The sequence below is a fragment of the Lobosporangium transversale genome, assembly GCF_002105155.1.
Source record: "Lobosporangium transversale strain NRRL 3116 chromosome Unknown BCR41scaffold_6, whole genome shotgun sequence".
NCBI lineage: Eukaryota > Fungi > Mortierellomycota > Mortierellomycetes > Mortierellales > Mortierellaceae > Lobosporangium > Lobosporangium transversale.
The window spans coordinates 425,565-442,202 of record NW_019028984.1 but is presented as its reverse complement, the minus strand read 5'-3'; the positions used below and the strand labels follow the sequence as shown (position 1 = coordinate 442,202).

Here is a 16,638-nt window from a genome sequence, read left to right as displayed (position 1 = left end):
GCTTTTTTTTTTTTTTTTTTGGTTTAAATTATGCATGCGATGTAGATTAATAATTGTTTTTTTTTTTTAAACCACTGAGGCCGAAGTGGTGGATGATATTGTATTTGGGATAGAACCCTGGGCCTCAGCCCTCCTTGCCTGCTCTTTCTGATACCGCTTGCAGGGTTTCTGAGGAAGAATAGGACCTGTGCCGCGATTGGGTGCAAAAGGCATCCAAGTGATTTGAGGACGATAGGATGCAACCTTGATGTTATTGCGAGCATTCATCCAATCTGGGATATAATTCAAGATCATTTTACGGAAAATTCGCTCAAAGAATGACTATTAAAAAAAAAACGTAAAGGATATTATTTCTCACTGTTAATCATGTAAAGTTACATGTTTATATATATAAATGACTGTGCATTTAGGTATAAACACGTCATTTGGGATCGTACCTGGCCAGCAAAGACCTTGCCCAAAAACTTGCTGATGTCGATCTGCATCTTTGCATGCTCATAGCGTTGATCGAAATAGTCCTGGAAAGCAGCCGTAATGCTCTTCAAGCTGGCATCGGGCATATCGTAGAAGCAATTGGCAAGAATAACTGCGTCCTGCATTGCATTGATAGCGCCTAAAAAAAAAAATAAAAAATAAAAAATTAGGTTCAGTTAGTGCCATCCGGTGCAAATGTTTGTGTGATTGTGAACATTTGTATACCTTGACCAGCAGCAGGGATCATCTAACATATTTATAAAAAAGGCATCATTTATTTTATTTTGAACGGTTAGTGTTTATGCAAAGTTTCCGCAGCACTGACAATGAATAGACCAACGCAATGATTGCTGATTTACCTTATGACATGCTATTTAAAAAACCAATGCAGAGGAGAAAGAATGGAACAAAGCGGAGAATAATAGTTACTCACATGCTCCACATATTGGTGATTCAAGACCTGGTTCAAACATTTGGTGACAAAAACATACCATCTCCCACAAGGACTGTACGGCCATGGAACCAAGTTTCAAACAATTTCTCCTCCAAAAAGACTTTAGATTGTCTCTCTTTGGGGGTAGCATCGATGAGCTCACCCATGGTACCACCATAAGGGTTCAAAGCATCGCGAAACTCCTTGACCATCGCATCTGTGGACTCTGGCCCCCATTCCGAGTTACGGAATCTTTGCTCTGCCGCATCATCTGCATTGTCGAATTGAACCAACAAAATCCAGCAGATTTGATTGCCAGGCACATTCACCACACCCCACTAGTGTAGTACCGAAGTAAAAAGAAAGGGGAGAAGAGGAGGAAGGAAGTGAATACATGTGCAATCCCCAAATAGGAAGAAAGCAACAGGAACACTCATTAATACCATTGCGTTTACCAAAAGAGTGCAATTATCAATTCTCGAGAGATACAAAATAGGATTCCTTCACTCTTTTTTGTTTTTTTTTAAAAAAAAAAAAAAAAAAAAAAAAAAAAATACTTACGCTGAGGCGTTGCTTTCCAAGAATGGCTGTAAAGTGTGCGAAATCATCCTTGAGCTGAGGATATTTCTCGGGATCTAAAGGATCCGTGACGCCCACCATACAGTTATAACCTAGCGACAAATTCTCCGAGTCTGACTTGGGCAAGATCCCTTGCTCTAAAAGGTGTTTGTAAAGTGATTGACGCACTGAACTGTAGGCTCCATCGGCGCCAACTAAGATATCACCCGAATATGTTGAGTTATCTGAACAATGGATCAAGACCTTATTATCTATTTCTTCAGTCCTCAAGACTCGCTTGCCGAAGGTGATTTTATCTGTTGGGATCTGACGGAGCATCATTGCATGCAGCTTTGGACGGGCGAAAATCACCTTGTCATACCCACAGCTAATTTAAATTTAATAAAATCAAGACCTATAATGAGGCTACTCTTCTCTTTCTCTCTTGTTTTTATATAAAAACATATATATATGTGCTTACATTTGCTTTTGATCTTTCATGCTGACAGTACCAAGTACATTGAGCTTGTGATCATACATGGTCGAGTTGTTATACGAAACTGAGAAGGACAACAACTCATCCAGCAGACCAAGTTGTTCGAACACGGGCATGATGTTGACACTTAAGGACATGGCCGATCCTATTAAAAAGATTTTTTTTTTTTTAATAATTTGTTTAATCAGTGAATGTTTGCAATTATACAAATATTAGATGATCGCGTGTGACTACCACCCTACCAAGAGGCTTGATCTCGGTTGCGCGTTCGAAAATATGATATGGGACATTGATTCGCTCTAGAAGAATACCCAACATCAAACCGCCAAGACCACCGCCGACGATCATAACGACGGGCTTATTCTCCGTTTGCTCAGCATATGTCAACATTGTTGTTTTATTTCTATCTGGATAATTTTTTGTTTTTTACTGTTTTGACAGGAAGTGAATGAGAGTGAATGGAGGAATGTGAAGAAAAAAAAAAAAAAAAAAAAAAAAGAGGAATGAGAAAGCGAAGTAAGAAAAAGATGCCGATACCCTTCTCTCTCCGTTTCCTCCACGTTTTTCTAACCCGCTTGTTTATTCACAAAGCTTTTCAAAAGCTCTCAACGACTTTGTCTTTTCTTTTTTTTGCTGTTCTCACTCTATTTGTCTCCCATCCATGCACCAGAGAGATCACATATTCATATTGTATATATTTTGGTTTGCATGTCATGTTGCACAAATGAGAATCTTTTTTTTCTTTTTGGCACTCCGTCTTCTTCGGATTAATTCTTTAAAGACGAATACTGAGAACAGAGACGGGTAAAACAGCCCTTGAAGATCCAGGTTGGTTTGACTTGTGCACCATGATGAATAACAGGTTGAATAAAATAATATGATAAAGACTTATTGGTCTATATAAAAATATATTTACATTTATAGGGACCTAGGGAATCTACCAATCATAACATTCATCATTGGCCTATTGCCTATTGCCCATTGTCCATTGACTTGTAAACGAATGTGTACATGTACAGTATACATCTTGCTTCTTGAAAAATAATGAATAAACATCCTTTATGTTTGTATAAATATTGAAGGTAATTGCATTGAAACCGTACATCGGTAAGATTGAGAGCCACACTTCCGGGACTCAATTGAATACGCTATTGGGTAATAATATGGAAGGCATTGCCTACTTTTTATAATCGATTAAATGCTCCTTTAATGCGGCTTATATAAAAATGTTAAGAATGGTTGCACAAAGAAATTGGGCGCAACAATTGATCGATTAGGAAGATGATTGGGTCACAAAAAGAATTCTGTGGCTCCTTCTTGACTTTAAACGAAGGTGCATGAATGAATTAGAATCGCTCCTCTGGGTAGAAGACAATTTGGATACTGCTGGAGCCGGATATACACTAAAAGGCGATCCTCATTGGTATAATACAGCCATCCCACAATAATCATATTCCCCCACAGTACAGCGAATAAGGTCAATGAACATCTGATATATATAAATCTAAACGTGCAGACAGAGTTGCCCTTCCCTTTCCTTTCGCAAACTATTTCCGTTAGTTCTAAATGGACTTTTCTATCCACAAAAAAAAAGTGATGAATAAAAATAAAACTGGTGCTCGAATGGTCGCTTTTATATATATAACTAGTATTAAAAATGAAAACCTTAATAAGCTTTTTTTAAACTTTAAAAACCAAAGTCATGCTGCATCGTGCTTCAAAGAAGCGCTACTGTTCATTTTATAGCACATAGAATGTCAGACTCTAGAAATAAAAACTCTTCCGATTCTCCATAATTGGTGCATACACAATTGACCTGTAGTGCTTTGTTTGCTTTAGTACTTTAGACCTCTGTTGATAGTGGATAGGTTTGCATGGTATAAATGCAATAATGCATATCTATTTAACGAGCCCTGAACAGTTACAATTACATCAAAGTCCAATGTCCCTCCATTTCTCAACCAAGACATGCGAAACATCGTCAGATTCTGTAGTGATTTTTAGATGCCACGTGGTAACTCCCACCAGCCTTTTTTTTTTTTTTTTTTTTTTTTTTTTTTTTTTTTTTTTTGGCTACAAGTCTATGAACCCAAATTAGCTACGGCCAATATTAAGAAGTAAAAGGGAAAGTGCTTTTATTCCTGCTTATTTTAAGCACTACGGGCTTTGGCGTCATCAGCATATTCGACTGTCAGAAGCTGCTGTGGTTCATCCTGGGGTTTGACAGGCCATGTGCCTCGGTTCTCAACTAGCGGAAGCCATGCAATCTGGGGTCGATATTCTACGCTCTGTGCGTATCCATTTGCATGAACCCAGCTAGGGACCCAGTTAAAGATCACATAACGGATGATTCGCTCTGACCAAGACTGTACATGTACGTGTTTATATGAAGAAGAAAAAAGAATGAACAGACGAGAATAAGGGCCAAGGTTCTCGATTCTAGATTTTCTTTTTTTTTTTTTAGTACAGCAAAAAGCAATCTTCTTTACCTGGCCAGACATATATTTCGCGATGTTATGGCTACGAATATACTGTGCTTTTGCACACGGATACCGTTGGCGATGATACTCTTTAAACGCGGCCGTAAAATCTTCGAGATCTCTACCTTTCATATAGTAGATACAATTGGCAAGAACTACCGCATCCTGCATTGCATTCACTGCGCCTAAAAAGATAACAGTGCACATGTATACGTGTTTTAGCTTCTACCTTTTTTTTTTTTTTTTTTTTTTTTTTGCTTTTGTTTTTAAGATAACATCCATGGTATTAGGAAGTAGCTTTACCTTGACCGCCAGATGGGAGCATCTATGCATAGAGTAATGGAAAAAAAAAAAAAAAAAAAAAATCAATATAAACTTTTAACAAAGCGAAAGACAGCATTCTCTTTTCTTTTTACCTTGTGGCAAGCTAGAAATTAGTGGCATTTCCATTACAAAAGAGAGAAATAGAGGTCCTGGTTAACTGATGTATGATACACAAAACCGAAAAGCATTTGATCGACATACTATACCAAACATAAGATTACCATCGCCCAAAAGGACAGTCCGACCATGGTACCAAGTTGTGAACATCTTCTCTTCTAAAAACACCTTTGTGATCTGATTCTTGGGTGTTTTATCAAAGAAATCTCCCATTGTTCCGCCCCATGGAGAAGGCAAGTCTCTAAATTCTTTTATCATCATATCAACGTTATTTGACTCACTATCTGTGCTCATGCTCCAACCCGTACCACGGCCCTGTTGCATGCGTGCCTTGCTCTCTGAAGGCGTCACCTGGTAGCTAAGGAGCCATGAGACTTCATTGTCTGCCATACTGGCCAGTCCCCACTGTTGTCCATGTAAAAAAAAAAAAAAAAAAAAAAAGTATGAGGATGAAGGCATGTTAATTATATACTATGCCTTTCTGCCTAACTTTTGCTTCATAACCTACACTACGGGTATCATCCCCAATGACTTGTGAAAAGTGCGAAAATGGATCCTTCAACTGTGGGAAAATCTCTGGATCCTGAGGAGATGTCACACCCACGAGACTACTATATCCAATCTCCAACGAATCTTCATCTTTTCGAGGTAGAATATCTTTTAGTTTCATCTGAGCGAATAAGGATTTGCGGACGCTACTGTAGGCACCATCGGCTCCAACTACGATGTCTCCTTGAAAGGTGGAATTGTCTGCACAATGGATATAAACTTTGTTTGAGACTTCTTCGATGCGAACCACCTTTTTGTTCAATTGAATCTTGTGAGGCTGGACATGTTTTAGCAAAATTTGATGGAGCTTTGGACGAGAAAAGAGATGATTAGAATATCCCGTACTTTTGTGTCCAATTGTAAAAAAAAAAAAAAAAAAAAAAAAGATTAATAAAGGAGGAAGCATGAAGACAATTGAGATCATTTCTTCTTTTTTTTCTATCGTTGCTATTGCTCTTTACGTTTTACGGTTATTCCCACAGATGCAACCTATTTTCTCGATGCGAGAATTGTAAAAGTCTGCCTTATCAACAGGCAGTGAAATCTTGTTAATCTCTTCCAATAGGCCCAATTGCTCGAACACTGGAAGAATCGATGCACCCATGGTCATTGCTGAGCCTAGAGGAAGAGGAGGGTGTTAATTACAATGATACAGCACAAACTTCAAGTAGGCATCATAATTATTTCTTCCCTATTACGCTACTTTTCTTGCTTTTTACTTTGTCCCTCCAATTTTTATTTTGACTTTGTATTTTTATTTATTTATTTTATAACTATTACCAAGAGAGCGTAATTCTGAAGCGCGCTCGAGTATAAGGTAAGAGACGTCGATGCGTTCCAACAGCATGGCAAGCATTAAGCCTCCGAGACCTGCTCCCACAATCAGGACTGTGGGTGTGGTCTGTGCTTCGCGTTCGCGTTCGTGTTCCTGGGCTGTCATAATTTTCTTCTCTGATACTTTAGATGGTAATGAATGCTGTGCTGTCAAAGTTACTGCCCTTTTTTTTTTTTTTTTTTTTTTTTTTTTTTTGAAAAGCAATAATAATAAAGAAATAAGACTGAGAGAGAGATGTGCGGAAAAAAAGAAAAAAAAAAAAAAAAAAAAAAAAAGATCAATGACAACTTTTATAAAAAAAAGTCATGACATGAATGACATGCGCAGTAAATATTCCCGACCTCTTCCGTACTCAGCCCACGACTTTAGTTTGGATTTTAAATAAAAAGAAAGAAAAGAAGCATAATTGCTCAATTGGGTCAATTAGAGGGGAGTGGTCTCCAAACAATCCATGTAGTGCACCATTATGTATATGTTCTACATGTACATGTACATGACCTTTCATCGAAAGATGGCGAGAAAAACAAAATAAAATAAAGATGTTCAGCGCAGCATGGTTGATCCTCGTCCACAATCGATACCATTATTGCTCATGGTTACTACCGCTTGTACAAATATGGATACCGTCCGTAATACATTCTATCGTCTAATATTCTTGAGTCTTTATTATTAGACAACCGCTGCAGCCGCATTGGCTACGATGTGTGATACGGGAACGGCAGCTTTAGCGCGTGCCTGTTCTTCTGTATACCGTCTAGATGGCTTTTGTGGTGAAACCGCCCCTGTCCCTCTTTTGGCTACAAGGGGAAGCCAATTACACTGAGGACGATATGCTGTTGACTCTGCATAACTACGTTCATGCAACTTGGCCGGAATATAGTTTAATAAAATATAACGCATAATCCTCTGTTTCCAAGACTTTTTTTTTTTTTTTTTTTTTAACAAAGGCACAAAGATTTGTGAGCCAAAGACACATGCACGATTGAAACGATTGCAACTATGATTCCTTTAATCGATAAAGGTTATTCAAACACTTACCGTGCCATTCATAACTCCAGAAACCATATTACTCAACTTGAAGGCCTTGACTGCATGGCTGTATCGTTGTTCGTAGTACTCTTGGAATGCAGCTTTGATACTCTCTGCATTTATATTGGGCAAGTCGTATAAGCAGTTCGAAAGGACCACAGCATCCTGGAGCGCATTTACGGCGCCTGTCAAGTACAAAGTAAAAAAAAAAAAAAAAAAAGAATAAGGGCTGTCAGTTTCCACGTTGATGATTAGAACTCTATGGTTTTTAGAAGCCAGATATTCTATAAAGTGCCTACTAACCTAAACCAGCGCCTATGAGCATCTGTTAAGAAAAAAAGTGAAAATGTCAGCATATTTTATATATTTTCTATATTTTATATTTGTTGTCAATATTTTTTACCTTGTGGCAGGCTAGTCATCCCAGGATTGATCATTTTAATAATAATTAAAAAAAAAGAGAGAGAAAAGAAAAACGACTTAATGCATGGTCTTATCTCTCTGCTAACACCCTTTTTTTTGTTATTGCTGTTGTTGTGCTTTACCATCTCCTATAAGGACAACTCGCCCATGATGCCAAGTCTCAAAGACTTTCTCTTCCAAAACGACTCTTGAGCGCATTTCCTTGGGTGTGGCTTCAATGATTTCGCCCATAGTGCCACCCCAAGGACAAGGTAGATCATAAAAACCTCGGAGCATATCACTGCTGGATTCAGGGTTCCATTCTGAGCTCTTGAGCTGATCGCCTGCTTCCTTCTCTGACAATTGGTATGCTATACCCCATGTGACTTCGTTGTCCTTTGCACTTGCAACACCCCACTAATATGTTAAAGCAAAGTGGTACACATCAGGTCTCTTACCACACAAGCATGAGAAATAAAAAGTGAAAGTAAAATTGTATTCGACAATCATCGCTCTTTTTGTTTTGTGTTTGCAGCAAGGGCTTTGTGAAGAATTAAAAACATACCGACAATTGCTTTTGGCCAATAACACTTGAAAACTGCACCGTATCTTCTTTTAATTGTGGGTACTTGTTGAGCATTGCTGTTGGATCGCCTTTTGCTATTGGTTGTGCAGTTCCAATGATATTGATATACCCAGCAGCTAGTTTCTTGAGATCTGATTTTGGCAACAGACCTCGTTGATCCAGTCCTTTGTAAAGTGCTTGACGAACGGTACTGTAGGCTCCATCAGCTCCGACAAGGATATCGGCCGCATGAATGGATCCATCTGCACATTGAATAAAGACCTTGCTGTCCCGCTCTTCAATGTTAACGACGCGTTTCCCGAATGAAATCTTGTGCTCCGGGACATGCTTCAACAACAAGTCGTACAGTTTTTTGCGTGTGAAGAGATGGGTGTCGTACCCATCACTGTAAGAAAAAAACAATAAAGTAAAACAAAATAAGATGGAAAAAAGTGGATACGTGAATAAAACTTTAAATGGCTAAATATCCGGATAAAAGAGAGTGAAAGATGTCCTTCATTATTATTGTCATTCATTTAAAAGTATTACATGGCTCTCCTGTTCATGCCAGAGACAGTCCCTATCTTCTGCATCTTTTCATTGAACAGATTCACGTCGTAAACTGGCATGCCAATCTTCAGGAGGTCATCCAGCAGGCCAAGCTGCTCAAATGCAGGCATGATATTGACATTTAGTGTCACGCCCGCACCTGTGGATCAAAGTGGTAAAAAACAAGAATGGCCCTTTTTCGAATCAGCAGTAGAAACAGTAGTATGTAAAAGCAATTATATATATGCTGCATTATCTCTTAAGCATGCCAAAGCGAGGTTAATCTGTATTACCCAACGGTTTGACCTCAATGGCACGCTCGAGGATGCGGTATGGGATGCGAGCACGTTCAAGAAGAATACCCAAGAACAGACCACCTAAACCAGCCCCCACAATGACCACCATTGGTCTGTAAGAAGTGGACTCTGCTGTTGATTCTTCCATCTCTTTCTAATAACTTTTTTTTTTTTTTTTTTTGTATTATTAAAATTAATTAATTAATCAATTATTCTTCGCCCTTAAAGAGGAAAAAAGATGACACGATGTAAATGAAGAATGAAGAGTAGGGATTGAGATGAATGAACAATGAACAATGACAAAGAGAAAAGATGATCAGCATACCAAAGACAAAAAGGAGAAAAAAAAAAAAAAAGAAAGAAAGAAAAGGAAAGAAAGCGTGGTTTCGGTACCCCAACCAAAGCGGTTGCAGTTACGATGCTCTTTTCCTGGATGCATTTGTGTAAATTTGTATGCTGTGTACTCTCTAACGGACAAGAAAAAAAAAAAAAAAAAAAAAAAGTTCTTGTGTTCATCGTCTTTTGCATGATGCATCTGGAGGAGGGGGCACCTGCACGCCACAAATGAAGAGAGCTGTTGTAGATAGGATAAATCACAATCCAGTTTCTGCTGCTCTGCTGGAACCAGTCCAACCTCCCGATGACACCTCCTCATGCATACTACACGACAAATATGTACAGTACATATATTTATCATCCACAATGCTATTGCTGCAATAAGTTCTGTAAACTTGATTACTTCTTGTACTACTTTTTGATAACTTGCATCCAGCAATTTCTGGTTGCCTGTGCACTGTATATGTATATATTATTAACATTGAGAGGCTCCAGGATGATAAACTGTTACTATAGGGCCTTCGATCCTATAAACTTTGCAGATCGAATAAATTGTGAGCCCTCGCACAGCAGTTGAACACAGGTGTTCAATCCATTTGGGCAGGCTTCTAGGCACAGGAAAAAAAAAATACAATTGAACGCTCCTGATGATGTAAACCAATCTTCTGCATCTTCTGCCAACTTTTTTTTTTTACTTGTTTGTCAGACAGTGAAGAAAGAATGTGCCAATCGATTGTAGTGTGAATCCAAGATTTGTAAAGACCGAGTTTGCTTATTTGTTTGGCCCTGTGACATTCGCTGGTAATTTATCCTTGGGAGTGAATGTGCCCCAAGCGCAAGCGCTTGTTATCCTCTTTCTGGTCTGGCCCTTGTCTGTCTCTTATCAGAACAAAGAACTAGAACTCAACGTTGGTGTTTGTATGCATAACAATAATACAATGCAATTAAGGCAAAGGTTTCTTTTTTGGTACACTTGCTCTTCAAAGGAAACTAGCATTGTATATAGCACATAACGCGCGTCAACTATACGACTCAACTATACCAATGCTCTCTGCATTGGAAATGCTCTGCGGATCTGCCATCTGGGGTATTACTTTCAAGGACAATGAAACTAGCAATAGATTATTCACGAGCTCTTATAAACCGGGTACAAGCTAAAATGCTCGCATCAAGTCGCCGACCTGTTGCAGTAGATGCATAGGAGCTACATAATGCTTGATGCACTCATCAAAATGAAGCCAATTTCAGAGAGATGTCATGCATAGTTGGACTTGACCCACCGAAAATGGGAAAAAGAAAATGCCTCTGACTGGTGAGCTGTCTTGCTTCCTGATCTAAAAAAAGGCGATCAATCTGGGTAATCTCTCCTCAAGCAAGGGAAGGCCAAGCATGTAGCGTGGATTATATCCATCCATGTTGAACGTTTAAACAAAATGCATGCAGTGGCACAAATGTGAGACACATTAACACAAAGAAATAAAAGAAGTAAAACTATACTGGGATGAAGTCCAGCGCCAATGCTTCGATTTTTTTTTTTTTTTTTTTTTTTTTTTCAATAAACGTTTTTGATCGTAATGATGAAGGGCCAGTTTTGGTCTCTCGAAAAAAGGGCCTTCCTAGTGCGCCAAGACGTGTGCAGCTGGCGATGTTTTCTCTATAAAATATACTTTGCAAGTTGCACATGCAATATAATATAGCAACAGGCATTGCTTTGTATCCTGAAGTGGAAACTGAATTGACCAAGCGTGTTCTTCAGTTTGGTGCTTCGTGTAGAGTTCTCAGCATGTTCACATGGGGTTACCGCCACAAACACAACATGCTTTTAAACGCTTCATCTAGAAACGTATCTATTTGCCACCTATGAGTGATTGTACTAAGTAATGCGTTACGGTGCTTAGCCTACCCGGAAAGATAACGGGTGCTAATAAAACAAATCAATCTCCTGCTGGCCTCCACTCTGTAGAGAGCTCAAAATAAAGCCCATTTGAAGTTATCTCATAAGACACGTACCTCCTGGCCCTCATTACACAGGATCTGCATAGATTATCATATTAATGGAAGAGCCCTGCAGGATGCTGCCGATCTCTACTTGTACTTGATAAAAGGCGCGGTTTCGCTGGGCTCACTCTGCCCTGGCCCCTTCTCTGAGCGAACAGTAATCCCAAGGGGGCACTTCTGCCTGATACTTGGTTTCTAAACTGTGGTTTTCCGCCAGAAACGTCTTCCGTTATTTCTGCTTTCCCTCTCATACTGCTTTCGAACGCATCGATAGGACGTTGTGCGCCCTTATTTTGTAGTAGGGCCAGCAAGCTCGCAAGCGGACCAGCAAGGCTTGATGTTATTTCTGTAGTAGTAAGGAAATCGGCATGGTTTGCTTACATTCGAGGCATGTGGACCTGTAAAGTAAAAAAAAAAAAATCGCTGTGATATGGTTGGTGCAACGCCAGAGAGACGCGTGCATTTTAAAATTCGCCCGTGGGTATTTTCTCCAAACTCATTCTTGACATTCATTCTTTCATTCACTCAACATTTCCATTTTTTTTTTTAAAAATGTCTACGACTGCAGCCAGCCGTGTTTCAGTTCTTATGAACCACCTCTCTGCTTCAGCCTCCTCTGCTTCTCATCCTCGCGGCTTGCTTACTAACCAGGTCGCTATAATAACCGGCGCCGGGTATGTGTTCTTTAATTTCATTAAAATACATTGTTTGTGTGAATAAAACATATCCCAAGCCGAGCAATTGGGTAAATGAAGGAGAAAATCCAAATCAAACGTATGGCGTTTCTATCAGGGATCAAGTACAACGGTCAAACATCCCAGGCATTTCTTCAAAAATGCTGCCATCATCCTTTAACTATCTTTCCTTCACGCTAGTGAACATTCTTCAAAACTAATCTTTTTTTTATCATTGCGTTTCTAGCCAGGGTATTGGAGCTGCCACTGCCCTTCTTTTTGCAAAAGAAGGCGCTAGCGTTGTGGTCAGCGATCTTGACGATAGTAAGTTATGTTTGAAATGGAATTTACCTCTTGGACCAAAAACTTTGTCCCGGAATCAAAAGTTGTGTGAAATAAAAAAAAAAAAAAGTACCGAGTGCAGCAATGCTCGTGCAACACATTCCAATATGCATAATCGTTCTTAACAATTGAGTTTTTTTTTTTTTTTTTTTTTTTTTTTTGTTTCTTCAATAAAAAGACAAGGGTAGGGCCATTGCTGAACAAATCAAAGCTACTGGAGGTAAAGCCATTGCTGTTAGTGGTGATGTGACCGATCTTGCCTTCCCTGACCGTCTTATTGAGGAGTCTGTGAAGTAATATACGCTCTTGAATGTTTAACCACGCAAAGAAATCGGGAATTTGTAAGGGGATAAAATGGTTGACATTTTTATTTTTTTCCTCTTCTTCCAAAAGAGTCTTTGGAAAGATCAACATTATTGTCAACAATGCAGGATTCACATTCGATGGAATGGTCCACAAAACTAGCGACAGGCAATTCCAGCTAATGTTGGATGTACACAACGTTGCGCCCTTCCGTATCATCCGCTCTGCTGCTAAATACATGCGCCTGAAAGATGGCGAGCCTCGTTCTATTGTCAACGTAATGGTCCTACTTAAAAAAAAAAAAAAAAAAAAAAAAAAACTTTTGCACGTTTCCTACATATTAATTTTTTTTATTTTTCCCCTCTAGGTCTCTTCAGTTTCTGGTCTTCATGGAAATCTTGGCCAGGCTAACTATGCGACTGCCAAGGCCGGCATTGTAGGATTGACCAAGACTGTAGCCAAGGAATGGGGTTCATTTGGTGTCCGTTGCAACACCGTGGCCTTCGGACCAGTGGATACACGCTTGACGCGCGCCAAGGCTGGAGAGAACATTGTGATCGATGGACAAAAGGTTTCATTAGGTATTCCCGCGAGAGATAAGGATAATACCTCTGTTCAAGCAGCTCTTTTTGCGGACACACCCCTGAAGCGTGTTGGACATGTGGACGAGGCTGCAGGATCTGTCTTGATGCTGTGCAGTCCTTTTGCGTCCTATATCACAGGTCATACGTTGGAGGTGACTGGAGGCAAGGGTATTTAAAGTATTGGAAAGAATAGCATAGTCTTGAAGAGAAGCAACTCTCACATGTGAAATATATATTTACAAGAAAGTGCAAAAAGTACGAAGGAAGGACACCAGGGGTTTTTGTTGTTGCTCTTGCTGTTGTTGTTGTTGTTTTTTATTAGCTGTAGTATCAATATCAGGTGTTATGTGAATACAAAAAAGGGGAGTATGAACAGAAGCTGGGCGAAAGGTCTAGCGCAGTCCATACTTGAATTAGATCTGCACTACTCGCCGTGCTTTAGTACCCGCGCAAATTCTCTGTAATTAAAGTTGCCGTCCCTGTCGATTGTTGCTCCTTTAAACATGATGTCAACCTAAGTGAATACACACGATTTTTTTAAGAGAATGTTATAATTGATTAACGACTTTTCGTATATGGCTCATAGCTCGCCAAACTGTAATTGCCGTAGCTCTTATACTTACTTCATCATCTGTAAACCGGTCGCCCATAGTAGTCATCCATTCCCGTAACTCCTCTGCATTACACATACCGGTTCCTCCCTCATCGAAACATTCGAATGCCTGCAGAATCTCATGTTCTGGGTCAGTTCCAGATAACTTTTCTCCCATGAGAGTCAAAAACATTGTGAAATTGATACTTCCAGGAGCTTCTGAGATCATGTCTTCAATATATTCCTCTGTAGGTGACTGCCCCAAGGATGCTAACATATCCTTTAAATCCTCACGGTCAATAAATCCATCTGTGTCATGATCAATAAGTGAAAAGGCCTCTTTGAGCTCCACGATCTGTTTCTGATCAAACATGGCGAACACATTTGAGTTTTGACGGATGGCGCGCTTGGCCTTTTTCTGACGACGGACGGACTAGTATTTCATAAGAAGCATAAAAACGTGTTGGAGCAGAGAGTGAGCGAAAGGGTTGAACCAGTTGAAACAAGAGTCTCTCAATTGTTGCTTCAAGACGACAACAGCAACTGCTTGGCCTTACCATGATGTGTTAAATGAGTATAAATGTGAATGTGTTTGTGTATTGTGTATATGAATGAAGAAAATAGAGAGGATGTGAATTGTGGATGCAAGAAGTTTGAATTGTGCATGGTGGTTTCTTTAGCCTTCTTTTATACATATCGTCATTGACGTTGATTCCTATGACATATCCTGTGATGCTCTGCAAATGCCCCTTTTTTTTTTCTCAGACAGAACGCGCGCACTGACAATTTCCTTTCCTGCTCTGACTAAGTAACCCTTAATTCCTTTTCTTTTTTCTGCAAACAACAACTTCAACTTGAACGTCTGATCATTCCGACATCAAACCTGTAACTGCATCAAATTACTTTATAACAGGAAAAAAAAAAAGAACGTGCTCCAAGAAGAATTTCGCTAAGACCTGACAGCTGGGCCATAATCCTTTTACAACACAGTGATGAATACATCAACATCATATCAAACTGTGGCACGGATCCTGCGACTCCAACGATACCACCACCACCACTATGGAGTGCCTACTACATCTAAAAACAAAATGCTCTTGACTACAAATAAACCAGCAATAACTATCATACGGCAGAGCAGATACTTATCAGCTAATATCAACAATCACACTGCATCGGTGTCTAGATCTGGATCTGGATCTAGATCAAAATCAGAACCAGGAGTTGGACCTGTAGAGGAAATACCGCCTACAGCAGTTCAGCCATCAAAACTTACGCCAGAACGGTCTATGCTAGATATAAATGAAAATGTCAAGCCAATCGAACAAGTGATCGCAGATCTAAGCCGAGATACCACAACCGTATCAGGGACTTCTACCACTTCAGAATCAGAATCAACCCTTCATCATGATAAGAGATCAGCAGAAAGCAGCAACTCGTCATCAGAAACAGGAGCTAAATCAGACTCTTTTGATTCACAGTCCACATCATCAGCGCCGCCGCCAAAGGCAAAAAAATCGAAGTTTTGGTACATTTTATATCACATCATTTATTGGTCTGCCATAGGCTCATTACCTGTCCATTTGTTAATGATCAAGGGTGAAGCTAAGGATCTGAAAGAGAAACAGGAATGGAAGATTGGCGTGTTAACAGATATGAGAGACAAGCTGAAGAGAGGAGAATCTATTGAAGAGGAGGAATCTTTGTTAACCATTGGTGCGGATCGAAGCAAGAGAGAGGAGCAAGTCGACGACAAGTATTTTGAAGACTGTAAGTTTTTTCTTTTTTCTTCTTTCTTTATTGGTAAAGAGGCTGTATTAAAAAAAATAAAAAAAAGACACATTGTTACTAACATAAGTTACTGTTGCTGCTATTTTTTTTTTTGCATGGTGTGCGTAGTATTGATATCAGCAGAAAAACAGGACTTCGTGTTTGGCAAGGACAAGGAAATTGCTTCTGAGGACCCTTCTCCAGCACCATCCTCCGCATCAGCGTCAGTATCGCGGGTATCGCCAGCAGGGCCTAGGAAACCAAAGCCTCCCAAGAGCGAGAGGAGTTATTTGTAATCACAACATTTGAGGAAAAAAAGAAAAATAAAAAGAGCATGCATAGATTAACAGCATTACATAAACTTGTCAACAGAAAAACCCACTGTTTAATCATAGTAATGTTAGTGTGGCATGATACACCTTTTCTACTCTATTTTAATTTAATTTATTTAAAAGTCTTCAAGGGTTCCAGGGGTTGAGAAATCGAAAAAATATGAAGATGGTGATGGTGCCACTGCCGGAGAATGCTCCCTGACCTGAAGTGAAGGACATTGAGTTTTGAGCCAATGAATATTAAACATTGTCTGGGCTACAGGTTGACCATAGCCAGAAATCGAAACGCCGGCGAGCAATTTTAACTTGGGACATGGGACAAAGTAATCTTGTGCCTCATTTACAGGAGGAACTCTATCCTCTGGGGCTAGTGCCTGCGGTGCATGTTCTCGTAACCAACGTTTGTTCTTATGATGAATCCAGTTCTGTGCGATCCACTCAACTTCTTCTTTACGCACACACAAAAGTTCTTCCAGTTGGTATACGACCAGCTCTTCCAAACTCTCCTGTAGAGGTTTCAGCTGATCCAGCCCAGTCTCCAATGTCAAATCCAAGCAACCAAACCTCCCCTCGTCATACAACTTTCCCTTTGGACCCTCC

The 16,638-nt window shown here is 39.6% G+C and overlaps 6 protein-coding genes across 6 annotated transcripts; 2 read left to right on the top strand and 4 right to left on the bottom strand.

The window, feature by feature from the left end:
- Positions 1-32: 32 nt before the first annotated feature.
- Positions 33-2,440, bottom strand: BCR41DRAFT_384252 (hypothetical protein). Its single transcript, XM_022027543.1, has 8 exons — positions 2,204-2,440; positions 1,947-2,106; positions 1,469-1,853; positions 966-1,245; positions 834-844; positions 700-721; positions 438-613; positions 33-321 (listed from the first exon to the last, which is right to left on the bottom strand). The coding sequence occupies exons 1-8, from the start codon at positions 2,349-2,351 to the stop codon at positions 67-69; spliced, it is 1,437 nt and encodes a 478-aa protein (XP_021884429.1). The 5' UTR covers positions 2,352-2,440; the 3' UTR covers positions 33-66.
- Positions 2,441-4,033: 1,593 nt separating this feature from the next.
- On the bottom strand, positions 4,034-6,444 carry BCR41DRAFT_347739 (hypothetical protein). Its single transcript, XM_022023149.1, has 8 exons — positions 6,212-6,444; positions 5,893-6,049; positions 5,391-5,775; positions 4,987-5,287; positions 4,858-4,868; positions 4,745-4,766; positions 4,451-4,626; positions 4,034-4,327 (listed from the first exon to the last, which is right to left on the bottom strand). Exons 1-8 carry the CDS (start codon positions 6,369-6,371, stop codon positions 4,112-4,114), a joined length of 1,428 nt encoding a protein of 475 aa, XP_021884428.1. The 5' UTR covers positions 6,372-6,444; the 3' UTR covers positions 4,034-4,111.
- Positions 6,445-6,602: 158 nt separating this feature from the next.
- Positions 6,603-9,288, bottom strand: BCR41DRAFT_347738 (hypothetical protein). The gene is made up of 8 exons (XM_022023148.1): positions 9,105-9,288; positions 8,812-8,971; positions 8,263-8,668; positions 7,841-8,114; positions 7,699-7,709; positions 7,599-7,620; positions 7,305-7,480; positions 6,603-7,184 (listed from the first exon to the last, which is right to left on the bottom strand). Exons 1-8 carry the CDS (start codon positions 9,253-9,255, stop codon positions 6,936-6,938), a joined length of 1,449 nt encoding a protein of 482 aa, XP_021884427.1. The 5' UTR covers positions 9,256-9,288; the 3' UTR covers positions 6,603-6,935.
- Positions 9,289-11,951: 2,663 nt separating this feature from the next.
- On the top strand, positions 11,952-13,705 carry BCR41DRAFT_347735 (hypothetical protein). The gene is made up of 5 exons (XM_022023147.1): positions 11,952-12,115; positions 12,363-12,439; positions 12,636-12,750; positions 12,851-13,037; positions 13,128-13,705. Exons 1-5 carry the CDS (start codon positions 11,994-11,996, stop codon positions 13,518-13,520), a joined length of 894 nt encoding a protein of 297 aa, XP_021884426.1. The 5' UTR covers positions 11,952-11,993; the 3' UTR covers positions 13,521-13,705.
- BCR41DRAFT_419645 (hypothetical protein) lies at positions 13,634-14,603 on the bottom strand. Its single transcript, XM_022029792.1, has 3 exons — positions 14,494-14,603; positions 13,968-14,369; positions 13,634-13,858 (listed from the first exon to the last, which is right to left on the bottom strand). The coding sequence occupies exons 1-3, from the start codon at positions 14,494-14,496 to the stop codon at positions 13,769-13,771; spliced, it is 495 nt and encodes a 164-aa protein (XP_021884425.1). The 5' UTR covers positions 14,497-14,603; the 3' UTR covers positions 13,634-13,768.
- Positions 14,604-14,773: 170 nt separating this feature from the next.
- BCR41DRAFT_419644 (hypothetical protein) lies at positions 14,774-16,046 on the top strand. The gene is made up of 2 exons (XM_022029791.1): positions 14,774-15,706; positions 15,836-16,046. The coding sequence occupies exons 1-2, from the start codon at positions 14,929-14,931 to the stop codon at positions 16,000-16,002; spliced, it is 945 nt and encodes a 314-aa protein (XP_021884424.1). The 5' UTR covers positions 14,774-14,928; the 3' UTR covers positions 16,003-16,046.
- Positions 16,047-16,638: the final 592 nt, after the last annotated feature.